The sequence below is a fragment of the Hipposideros armiger genome, unplaced genomic scaffold, assembly GCF_001890085.2.
Source record: "Hipposideros armiger isolate ML-2016 unplaced genomic scaffold, ASM189008v1 scaffold_227, whole genome shotgun sequence".
NCBI lineage: Eukaryota > Metazoa > Chordata > Mammalia > Chiroptera > Hipposideridae > Hipposideros > Hipposideros armiger.
In genome coordinates, this window is record NW_017731577.1 from 439,474 (window position 1) to 452,610 (window position 13,137).

General features: G+C 36.6%; 1 protein-coding gene across 3 annotated transcripts in view; it reads left to right on the forward strand.

The window, feature by feature from the left end:
• BCAT1 (branched chain amino acid transaminase 1) overlaps positions 1-12,730 on the forward strand; it is an 87,182-nt gene extending 74,452 nt beyond the window's left edge. For all 3 annotated transcript variants that reach the window (XM_019654641.1, XM_019654639.1, XM_019654640.1), the window contains exons 10-11: positions 2,953-3,027; positions 9,875-12,730. In XM_019654641.1, the coding sequence (XP_019510186.1) occupies positions 2,953-3,027; positions 9,875-9,916 (117 nt within the window). In that variant the 3' untranslated portion in view covers positions 9,917-12,730. The remainder of the gene's footprint in view (positions 1-2,952; positions 3,028-9,874) is intronic.
• Positions 12,731-13,137: the final 407 nt, after the last annotated feature.

Below are 13,137 nucleotides of genomic sequence, written 5' to 3' on the forward strand. Positions count from 1 at the left end.
CTTGTTGTTTGTTGATTTATTGATGATAGCCATTCTGACCGGAGTGAAGTGGTATCTCATTGTGGTTTTTATTTGCATTTCCCTAATGATCAGTGAGGTTGAACATTTTTTCATATGCCTGTTGGCCACCTGTATGTCCTCTTTAGAGAAATGCCTCTTCATATCCTCTGCCCATTTTTTAATTGGGTTGTTTGTTTTTTTATTAAATGTTTTTTAAATGTGTGAGCAAAATACTGGTTGGACCCAGGATGCAAAGAATTTTTTTTTCATAAGTTGGCCTTTCATTAAGTGGGGCAGTTTGTCATGATGACCTTGTATTAACCAATTACTTACTCTCATCTTTCCAGGGATGTTGTGTAAGATCCAACATGGTGGGAGGTCAGTTTTGTTCTTGGACAAGTATCATCATATCTACCTGTTATCAGTTTTGGGGTTAGAGATGTGGCTATAGACTTCCATCACTTCTTTCTACTGGCTCACTAAGGAAGGTTCTGCTGGTAGTTAGATTTCAATTTATGGTTTCCAAGAGTACTTCCAAACGATTGGAGTGGGAATGGCAAACAGTAATGGAAAAATTCATTGGAATGATCAACTCCTACAGTTTTTATTATTATGATTATTATTATTATTTAGACGACTTTACAATTTTTTTTTTAAACTTGGCAAAACTGGTGCGTTTACTAAAATTTCCAGAAGGAATTCAAGCATTTAGTTGGAAGAAATTTTCTCCTCCCAGTAAACTGGTCTGATTTCATATGTGCTGTACTTTCATTTTTTGGGTCAGCTTTTTTGCTTTCCCCTTTGTAACAGAGCTTCAATACTTATGATTAACATCACCAACTAACTTCATATCTTAAAATCATGTGGGTGTTATTCTTAATATGTGAACTGGCTTAAATTACTTGTATTAAAATGTAAATTCTATTGTTTTATTATTCAACATTGTAATTATTTATTCTCAGCTGGTTGGATCGATTTCTTTCTGCCGATTATAATGGTGACGGCTTCATTGCTTGAGATTTTTGAACTTGCGTTTAGGGAATGGCTCTTGACATAGTTCCATCTACTGACTGTTTCAAGAGAAAAGAATTATTCTATTCTCATCAATACTTGTAGTGATTATAAAGCTACTATTTCATATTTCATTATGGTAGTATCTCAGTAATGTATTATTGGTCCACTTTTTTAATGAACTAAGGTTGTCATTAGGTCAGATATTTTTTATTTTTTTAAGATTTTATTGGGGAATTGTGGGGAGGGTAACAGCGTTGGGGAATCGGGGAAGGGGGACAGATAGGTAGACAAATTGCTGTTTTGTTCTTCAGTCTAGTTGTGGAGGACATCGCTTCACTGGCCCATGCTGCCATGATCATTGTGCTCTTCCCGGGGGAGGCAATCTGTCGCCGGTCATTGGTCGGCTGTTCACAGCGGCTCCCAGTAGCTCACACCTGCTACCAGCCGCTCACGCCGGCTGCCAGCTACTCACGTAGCTCACGACAGCCCACTGCAGCCCTGCTGCAGCCTACGCCATCGCCAGCGACTCACAGCAGCCCAGCTCCAGGTCCAGCTGTTGTTCACCATCTTAGCTGTAGAAGGCAAGCGTCACTGGCAGGCCCTTAATGTGGGATCCCAACCGCAGCCCTGCTGCTCAGAGCTGGTGCTCCCAAGTGAGCTCTTAAGCAGCTGAGCCACTCGGCTGGCCCAAGTCAGATATTTTTAAGTCCAGTTATTATTTCACCTCTAGAAATAAGAAGTTTGTGAAGCTTAACATGTTCTTAATGGTCTTGTTTTAGAGGGCATTCAGAGCCAAAAGGTACATCTAATTATCCTATTGTCCTAAAGGGCATAAAAAGAAAGGTAAGAACGTGGACTATCTAATAAAATCCAACTGTCAAAGGCCTGCAAGCTAGTGAGGCATGAATGGGCGGGACTGAAATATAAATTAGGATCATGAAGTCTCTCTCAGCCCTGAACTTAACCATGCTATCCAACATATTGGAGGTTGTGGCCCCTGGAGGTTTGGCTTGGAACAGGCGTAGGTTTTTGTGAAGGCATAGACTTGCTTTAATTTATGTCCTTGAAATGACTTGCTTTAATTTGTGGCAAATTATCTCTGATTCTCATTTCCTGCCAAGAGAGTTAGATGGGGGTGGGGTGGGTTGGGGAATCATTTATCCTTGTAGATTCTGGGAATGCCGGAAGAGGTAGGGTTCTTTTAAGTTCAGCTACTGTTTTAGGGACCCCTGGCTTCTCATTGTTTCCTCAAGTCATTCTGAAGACTGGCATATAAACCAGTTATGCCCTAAAATCAGTTGGTAGGCAACCTATCACCGGGTAGTTAGATTTTATTCAAATTTGGAATAGAAAAGAGGCTTTGGCCATAAGGAGCTAACTAATATACATAATCAGGATATTGTAGTGCAATTCCTTATTTCAGTTGAATTGCATTAACCCTACCAGACTGCTGTACCGATTTTTTGGTAATTTCTAATCATATCTTATCTAATCATATCTGTGTTGTGTGCATGGAAAAGCACTCCAGTTACAACAAGCAAAATCCTGGAGTGTCTTACAAAGACAATCCATGCAAGAAGGTGAAGAGCAACATCTGGGGCTCACTTTGCAAGAAGTACCTCTGTGTGAAACAAGGCTCATCCTGCTGGGTGGATTGGCACACAAAGGTGGAATATTGGCGCTAGATGAAAGGTAGACCTATTTTCTACAATGTTTCCAAGTTCCATCTTATTCTAACCACTTGTTTGCATGTAAATAACATTTTTCTATATCATGTTGGTTTTTTCTCTTTAATGCTCAGGAGTCCAGGTATAGGGGACAGTTAGGTTCAGGGCCTCAGGTCTGGTAGGGTTAATACAGTAGCATTGCAGAGTGTCTTGCTTGTCACTGTATACATGAATATCCTCAAATTATCTCGTGTCTGGTTTTCTCTCATAGACTATGCACATTCCAACTATGGAGAATGGGCCTAAGCTTGCAAGCCGGATCTTGGACAAACTGACCAATATTCAAGTAAGGGCTTCTTTCTGTCAAAATATCATCTTATTTCAATTAGCACTTAGAACCAAATCACATTTCAATGTTGAGAAGAGAGTAAATACTACCATTTGGAGTAAACAAAATAAATTTAAGGAAGGCATTACTGATTCTATGTGTGGGCATAAGCAAAGCAGAAATGGGAAAGAAGAAACATGTTAAAACAAAAGAAAGAAAATATTGTCAGGGACTCCAAATTACTTAACATTTAAAAAATATATAAATTTTAATAACATTTAAAAATCTGGTTAAAAAGTGAAACATACTCTTTTGAAAGTAGAAGAAAGCATAGAAGAAAACTAATATTACCTATGATTCTAGCACCAAGGTATAACCACAAGTTAGTTTTCAATGTCTCAACTTTTTAAGATTTTATAAGCATTTATATATTTTTAATAAGTATACTTAATAAATCATTTGCTTTTTTGTATCAATAAATCATTTTAATTCCACTATAAAGTTTAATTGAATTTCATTATATCGATGTGCTATAATTTTTAAAGAAATCTTACTATTGAACATTGATGTTGTTGGCAGTTCTTTTACTATTTATTATAAACAGTACATCCCTGATTATTTCCTTAGGATATTGATTTCCTGGGATTGTCATTATTGGGTCAAAGAGTGTGCACACCTATTTTTTGTTTGTTTGTGTTTTTTAAAGATTTTATTGGGGAATTGGGGAAGGGGAACAGTGTTGGGGAATTGGGGAAGGGGATCAGCCAAGTTGTTCAGTGACATCAGATGGTGCTGGGTCTTAGAACTAAGCAAAGATTTAAAGTTGGGTGAGAAAGCAGCAGCAGCTTACAGAGCAATTGAGGCCCTTGGATAGTGTTTAAAAAATGGTATTTTTGAATACTTAACGAATTTTATGCAAAACTAATAATATTAATTAAAAAAAGAATGACTGTGGTTTTTGAATCAATGAGCTGTCTTACCCCCACTCTTCAACAAATGTTTTCTATAGGAATTTTTTGTAAGTTAAATAAAGGAATATCTTCATATTGAAGATATATCAATCTATTCAGAGTTATTTTCTACTTTTGTATATGGAAATGATTAGAAGTAATTTGAAGAAATTTAATAAAACTTCCTGCATGGATAGTTCAGGTATTTATTTATTTTAGAATTGTCTAAATCTAAAATCTAGAGTAAATCTGATGGAGGTCATAAGTTTTTAGTGTTTCACTTAGATAAAAACATAAACAGAAAAAAATATATGATTGTCTAGATTATGGAAGCCTTCAAAGTGTGGTTATAGATAAGAAAGGAAGACCATCTGAAAAATTTCTTGAACAAATTGTGTGGAAGAGAATGTTTCGTTCTATAGCACTTAATACACAAAATAAGATTTTGGCGTTACCTCTTGGAGATTATATGAAATAAGAAAATTTAAACTGATTTGATTTGGTTGTAAAGGATTTAAAGAAAAGGAAAACTAGGCTGAGGGAGAAATCAAATTTTATTAAATTTGAATTGAAAGGAAGATCTAAGTAGAGGTGTTTGACAGACGTACCCATGCAGTGTTGGCTAAGGAAGGCAAAAGCAGAAATGGGCATCGCCACCACTGGGATGGCCACAAAATAATGCATCAGAACCCTAAAGTATGAATAAAAGAGAAGCCCAAGGACGTAATTTTGGGGCATGGTGAGAAGGCATTGCAAAAGTTCTCAGAAAGAAGATTTTAAAAAGTAAAATGATGAAGCCAAGAAGGTAGGTGACTGAAGTGAATGTTTTTTATTCGTTCATTCAACAAATTTGTGTATTGAGGCCAAACAGTGCACCAGAGGTTGTTCCCGGTGCCGGTGATACAGTAGTTAAAAAGGGGACAAAAAATTAGCGCAGTCAAAGCACACTGCTATAGAAGGATAAAATTAACTCAATTTCAATGTGAAACCATGTAAAATGGTTTAAAAAATAAAAGATAAGTATACAGGAAGTGAGAGCAGAGAATGAGAAGAAACAACATTTTCTTCTTAGCTATATATATTCTATATATAACTTGGTGCCTGTGGCTAAGAATTTAATTTCTCTTTTTACTCTAGATAGTAAAGTATAATTGATAACGGTAGTAACACTAAAAATTAGCGATAAGTCAGAACTCCATACTGAACAAAGAAATAAAGGGATACAATCACAGAACACATGAGATAATACAGTGATTCTGAATTCAACCACAAACCAGACACACCAACTTTGCTCCAAATGGTTAAGTAACAATGGACCCTTTATTGCAGAATCTAAGGCCATATCTTTCCTCTTCAATAATTCTGTGCTTGTGGACATGGAACCTAAAGTTTCAAAATTATTCTCTTACAAGATGGCAAATTGGCGCTGTCAGCCAAGCTACTTAGACTATCGGTTTCTCTCCCAGAAGACATGGATATTTCCTACACGGTGCTCTGGTAAATTGAAGAAGAGGAGAAGAACAACAACCAAAAAAACGTTAGGATTCTTGCCAGTGTTGACCTGGGGGGAAAATTCCTTCTTAACTGCAGATCAGATTTTCATTTAACTTGTGTACTTATGTATATGAGTAAGAATCTCTCAGGTTAAGTATGCATCCCATTTGGCTAATTATCCATATAGTTCCCTGGGTCTTGGATTTCCCTACAAATATCTCTCAAGAGAACATTTCAAATGACAGTTTTCCCCCTCTTTTTCTCTTTTTAAACAACAAAGAAAAACACTTCTGTGTTCATACTTAACCAAACTTAAACTTGGAGAACATGCTCCATGTTGTCATGTTTCCTTTCTCTCCCTTTCTACTCTTTGCTATTTCAGTTACTCACCATCATATTGATCTTCGCTCCCGCCATTTCGGGTCCTCTCTGATCCTCCAGTGTGCTCTGCTCACTGTTACTTCTTTCCTGCTGCTCTTCCTTCTACAGCTTGCCCACTTGATGAGGTATTGGCTGTCCTTCAGGACCTATGTCCTTTAGGAACCTGTTAAATCTCTCTTGAACGACATCCCTTTCCCCTGGTACAAACACACATCCACCCACTTAAATGCTGCTGCTTCCCCCAGCTTCCGTAGTGCCTGGGGTTGTCACATACGGACTTGAAATTATATTCTAGTCACACACTTGTCTTTGTTCTAGGGTTCTTTGTGGGAATTGCTTCATTCTCTTTTTATCACCACAGTATTCAGCACAAGGTCTAGGTCACAGTACATACTCAGTAGTGTTTCCTGAATAAACAAATGGAGGAATGAATAGGTGAATGATACACCAAGCACACACTAAAGAGCAAAAATGTCTTGCTGTCTTGTGTATTACCACATTCTGAGAAGAGGTGGGAGGAAGGTCTTGAATAATGTCAAATTATTTTTCAAAAAAAACATTCAGAGAACCTGATTTAGAATTTTTTCAAACGGATGTACGAACACATCACGATTGCTATCAGGATTAGGTAAAAGGTGGAACCGGGGTCTTAAATATCAGGGATAGCATGTTTGAGTAACTAGCAGTGCTGCTATTGAGATTTCAGAAAGATGGAAAGTCAAGATTGCAAAGACTGAGAGGTGGACATCTTAAAGAGTTTAGGAAAAGAAAAGCCTAAATGTGATAGGAGCAGGATTTGTATTGATTGCAGGTTACTGGATAGAATTTTTAAAAACCTGTTTTCCCACTCGTGGCTACAGCTTTGTAAGATTGAATGACCTTTAGTGGTTATTGTGTTTTTCTTGTTTTCAGTGGAACAGCTTGATGCCTTTTAGTTACATAAGATAATAGAGCCCCGCCCCTTTTCCCTGCCAACTCCTGAGCTTTCTTTGTGTGCATTCCAAGTGAAAGGGTCCAGGTTGCCTTGATGACTCAGTCCCTCGACCAGCTTCCCAGCCTCTCCTCATTCCCTAAGACACAGGTCTCCACATCTTATGGGACTTTGCAGAGCTTTGCATACCCATTGAATAGGATTTAGAACAAGAATGACAAATCATTACCTGGTGGGCAGCACTTATTTTTATTGGCATTGTAGAAAGTAAGTGCATGACACTGATTGCCCTTTTATGTTACTAAGAATTTTTTGCAGAATGTAGAATGCATTTTAGCAAGACTCATGTAAAATTGTTTGCCATACATATGTTGAATAGTGAAGTCATGAACTTGCTGTCAGTCATGTTTTGGCTTAGTATTCTCACTGGAATGCCTGAAAAGATGAACATTCTGCACATCACACAGATAGTTTTCTATATAGGCTCGAAGGACCATCCCGCAGGCTCAGTGTGACTTGCCATGTTGCTTTAACCCCATGTTTGATTCTGTGAACAAAATCAAGTGAGTATGACTTACAGCAGGCCTGCCAAATGTTGAAGGTGTGGGCCTTCCGCTGTGGTTTGGTAATGACACTGGCAGTGGTGTAATGACAGCCTGGCCCATGCAGACATGTGTTCTCCTCGTCCTCCTCCTCTGGACACTACTCTTGAGAAAAGGATGTAATTTCTATCTCTGCTAACATCTGTCATCTCTACTTTGAATTATTTTTTGCCTTGAAAAATTAAATTGAATTAGCCATCATCCAAATGAAAATTTTGATTGCTAACTGCCTAGGTCTAGATACTATGAATTACTTATATTATCATATCTCTTGGCTATATCTCAGAATGTTATGATTTTACATAAAAGCATAAATTGCAGGATGAGAGGGATAAAACTTAATACATATTATGCAGGTTCACAGGGTCGTATGGCCTATGACTGTCATTGTCACCAAAATTAATTTTCCACTGTATATAAAACTAAAACAATTAATTGAAAACAAATTTACGTTAACTGATGAGATTCAAGATGAAATTATAGTGGACATGAATTACAATTCTGGAGATCTGCTAAAATGTCAATATGCTGACATTCAAGTATTATTAATGACAAGTGTCTGATGTATTGATAGGAATACAAATAAGATAAATAGAACACATATTTTGCTTTTACCTCAAGTCATGTTGACACCATACATAAATTAGGAAGAATTGGGGAATGTCTTATCCAGCATTCATCATGAATCAACAGAGTCAATAGTGGGAGGTCACACTCTTTAAGTAATTTTCTGATGTGGATTAAGCAAGTCACTTATAGTCATTGGACTTCCTTCATTCTCCTTTTCATGGAAACCAGAAGGTTGGAAGTAGATCGATTCTTGGCTCCTGGTATTTTTACCAATTTTATAGATTCTGCTTGGTGAGGTCTTTAAAGCTCTTTAAGAGGAATGAACACAGCACGTGGACAATGTGACATGGGAAAAACAGCACTGGACAGAGACAGGCAGGAGAACTGGGCTTGTGATTATGAATTTCCTGGAGGCTTAGTGTCCTTTATATGTAAAATGATAAGCTTGACATAAAAGTTCATTGCTCTTCACACTTTGATTTTTAAGCAGCAAAGCTTTCTATAGAAGACTACTTTCCTGGAATCCCAGTATACAAAACTGATTAGAGTGGAATTGTTCTGAAGTAAAGAAACAAAACCCAGAGCCCCACTCATCCAAATAAGATGATCATTTTAGATGATCATTAAGGTTCTTTGCAATTCAGAAATTTGGAGGTTTTGCATTAATTTTAACCAACGTTGTATTGGAACGAGAGAGCCACTTCGTGTTAAAAGGGAGCATCCTGTGATTTAGGCAAACACTTAGTGGCAGACTTAATGGCATGGTTCTCTGGGTAGGGAAGATCTGTCCCAAGTCAATCTCCACACATGACTATGTGAACGTGTGGAGGGAAGTCTTGATTGTGGTCAAGAAGGTGGAATTGGGTGTGAGAGAGATCTTGACTAGAGTCCAGACCCTGCTGTTTACTAACCACAACCTTAAGTAAGGTATTTAATCTCCCTAACACTTAGTTTTCTCATCTATTAAACAGGATTGATAGTGGCACCTACTATCTAAGGTTACTATGAGAGTAAATGAGGTAGTAAGTCTGTAAAGCTCTTGGCACAGTGGTTTGGGCATATACTACTTGCTCAAGGGTGAAAGCTCATTTAAACACAGATGTTTGTTGAATGAATGAGTGAATGAATGAACAAACGAATGAACAAATGAATATAGAACTGGCTTTGTGTTTCTGACATCTGAAATACATTTGTTTCATTTAATTCAGTTTTAAGCATTAACATTTAAGCTTGCTAAAGCAAATTATCTGCTAATGCAAATAATATAATTGTGATTATACAGTTCTATAATTTTTGGAGGAATAAGAAAAATTGGGATGCCAACATAAACAACTTTCATTTAGAAAACAAGTCAGTGTTTTGATCCACCAGGCTTGTCAATTTAATATTTTTGTCCATGAACATAAAATTCTCTTAAGAAGGGGGATTTTCAAGTAGTGATTCTCAAACTATAGCTCCTGTCAGACTCACCTGAAGTGCTTGCGGAAGCACAGGTTGTTGGGAACCATCCCCAGAGTTCCTGATTCAGAAAATCTAAAGTGGGGCTGGAGAAATTGCCTTTCTAACATGTTGCCAGGTGGTGCTGATGCTCCTGGTCTGGGGAATGCACCTTGAGCATCACTTCTGACAATAGTTAAACTCACATCATTTGGAGAGCAGATGCTCAATACACAATGGTAATGAAAAGGCATTTACTTCATTATACACGGCACTTACCTCAACTATAAATTTGAGTACAACAATAATTATAAAAATTTGTGGTTCTTTCCAGGTAGTTGGTTGTTTTTCTCTAATCTTGTTTTTAATGTGAATATACTTTTAATGTTCAAAACAGAAGCAAATCTTTTCTATAACAGCATTTATATTATTAAGTTTATTTATAAGCTGCAGCACTGTTAGCTTTTAAACTGAAACATGTTTTCTTGTTTTTGTTGCAGTACGGAAGAGAAGAGAGCAACTGGACAATCATCGTATCCTAAATGGAAAACACAGGATATTACCTGCGTGCTATTGGGACAGACTGTTGCATTTGAATTATGATAGATTCTTTGGCTACCTGTTTTTAGTTGTGCATAATGTAGTTTGTGTGATCAGTGCCACCAGGGGGATTGTTTCCTCATGCCAGAGAAAAGGAATTGCAATCATCAAATAGTGTTTTGTAAACCTAATAGTAGAAGCTTATCTTCCCTTCCCTTAGAAAGATATAAGCCATATAGCATAGCATTTTCCTCAGTCATCTTAGTGCCTCGCTTAGCACTTCACTCAGATACAAAAATATTTGTTTATTCTTTAGCATAGGTTATAGTCGACTCCTCAACCAAATGAATTTTTGTGCGTGTGTGTTTGAAAGCTGGTCTGAGTAAAATTCATAGGTAACATTACCTGTGACACATTTTATCCTCTGAAGGTGTTTTGTTTTTTTAAATCAAGACTTGGAAAAACTGGATTTCCTCTTGTCCCTTTTTTTTTTTTTTTTTTTTGGTAGGCCCCCTATGTCCCTCTTAAGGTAAATCTCTTCCTCTTCCTGATGTCACAGTCTGCTCTAAGACCTTGTGCATCAGGGAGAACCATGCACATTTCCACCATTGCCCTTTCCACATTGCGTTGTGATTGGCTGCTTGTTCGTGTCTATACAACACTGAGGGTCTTGTGCCTTAGAGATCTTTGTATCCCCAATGCCTGGCACATAATAGGTATTCAGTAAATAATGAATAAATGAATATTTACCTTCTATAGAAGTGAACCTTCTTTGTTTCTATATTATGAAACCTCTTTATTAGAATTTGTGATTGATTCTGACATTGTGTATATTTACCTCATATCATCTGTGTGTTTTGTGGTTTACTAAGTCATTAGAGATAGTCAGAGGCATAGTACATTGGAGGAATTTTTTCGTATGTAAAGACTGTCTTGAAATTGAAGTTATACCTCTAGAGAGGTTGTGATATCATACCAACCAAATAGAAATGGCAAACGATATATGTTAAGTGTTAAATACAAAATAAATCATCCTATTTAGTTTTTTAGTAGAAAGCAAAGACGTATGCTGTGGTTTTTATACTCTTGGTTTTGTACGTGCTCTTTGCTGTTGAATAAGGATTGGATGAGCACAAGGTTAAAGTAGAGAGAACAATTATAGGTGATGTTTTCATTGTTTCGGAGCTTTGAGTTAAAATTCTATTCTGATTTATCTGGAAGAAAATCAAATCTTGACAGAAAACATTCTCGCTGGAAGGTCAACTCTCAGACATTATATTTTGGTTTCCTTCAGTACTAATAACTTTCATCTTGTTGATCTTATTTTATTCTCTTTTCAAAGCAAGGGGGGGAAAAACATTCTAAAAGTTTGATGCATTGGAAAAATGTCCTTAAGGCAGTTAGCAGCACATAGCAAATGGGACTTTGATTCTTTTCCAAGACTTTTGGCTGTAGGGTCATTTTTAGATTGAAATAGTAAAATGGAAATTAGGGAAGCATAAGATGAAAAGGAATGGTAAAAATATCTTTTAGGGGGCTTTTAATTGTTGATGTGCAGTCTTGGGAGAGTCTGTTCTTTTCAGGCCTCAGGTGCTTTACCTGTTCTCTATTCCTTCACCAAGTATGCACCTGCCTTGGCCAAATCCTGTAACCTTGTTTTTAATATAGTGTTCAAGAAAAGACTTCCAGGTAATTTTAACCTGTTAAGTAGCATATAAATAACTAGACTCGCATTCCTATGAGAAATGGAAATCATTTGTTTGCCATAAATGCATTGTATACTTTGCATTTCTAAATTTAGTATGGCAAGGCAGATCCATTACATACAAAAGTTAGAGCGCAATGTTTTGACAATGTATCTGTATGATTTCTTTTATCAAAACTTAAGAGCATTTTAAGCCCTCCTACCAGACATAGTGAAGATTAAGGATATACATTTAAAGAAAACTGAAGGTCTCTTAAAACAGAGAACATAGTCTGCCATTCTCATTTAAGTAGTAAGACAGGAAATTGACCTTGACACTAACTTTCTAAATAGATTTAAAAGAAACATCTGCACATCTTTTTTCCTTGTGCACTATTTGTTTAATTGCAGTGGATTAATACAGCAGGAGTGGCACATTAAAACTAGGCAATTATCCATTCTTCAAGACTTAGTTATCGTAACACTAATTGATCATTTAAGGCGTAAGATAGTCTAGCATTAGTAACATGTAAGACTAATCTGCTCAAAAAGATCAACAAATTAATATTGTTGCTGATATTTGCATAATTGGCTGCAATTATTTAATGTTTAATTGGGTTGATCAAATGAAATTCAGTAATTCACATGTGCATGAATATAAACAGAACTGGTGGCATTTAAAATGATAATGATTAACGTACTTTGCATGTTCTCTTCCTCCCACATTTTTCTTTTTTTTTTCCATTTCAGACCAAATTTGTCAGCTTTTTTCAAAACACATCAGTAGAAACCAAGATTTTAAAATGAAGTGTTCAGACATAGACAAAACATGAGCATTTCCTAAAGATATTTGCTTTTAGAAATTTTCTTTGTTATAGTCATTTATTAAGGATTCAACTCATGATACACCAAAAGAAGAGGCAACCTCAGGGATGTGTACCATGCTGCCTAGTACCATGCAGCTGGCAGAAATGAATAAATAATATCTGCATTAACCTTTGCTTTCAAAAGTATGAAGGAAAAGTAAAATAGAAAGAGAAATGACTGAGAAACTTTGTTAAGGGATCGTGTTTGTCCCACCTGGCCAGCACCCTCTATACTTGTTAAGATTTCTGTAAAAAAAAAAAAAAAAGGCAGAGGTAGTAGCAAGAAAGTGCAGTGCAAGGTTAACTATATGACATGTAGTGCCAGCGTGCCTGAAGATATGGGAAGCCTACACTATACATCCTGGGTTAAAATTCTTCACTGTGTTAGTTTTGTTGCTTGATAGAATTGTACCTAAACAAGTGGTCTTGCTTTCCTCAAATCAGACCACTCTTGGGTACTTGAAGGCAATTAATGAGTATATCTTAGTCAAAAGAATTGTAGGAGCCCTTTATTAAAGCTGCAGTTTGAACTCTGCTTTAGGGGATTTGTGCTGTGAAATCAGCTGCCAAATAGGCTTATTTATTTTGCCCATTCCCACTCAGTGCTCAATCACTGTACTCTTTTTCATTAAAAAGTTTCTTTTAAAATTATATGTTTGATTTACCCTATGAT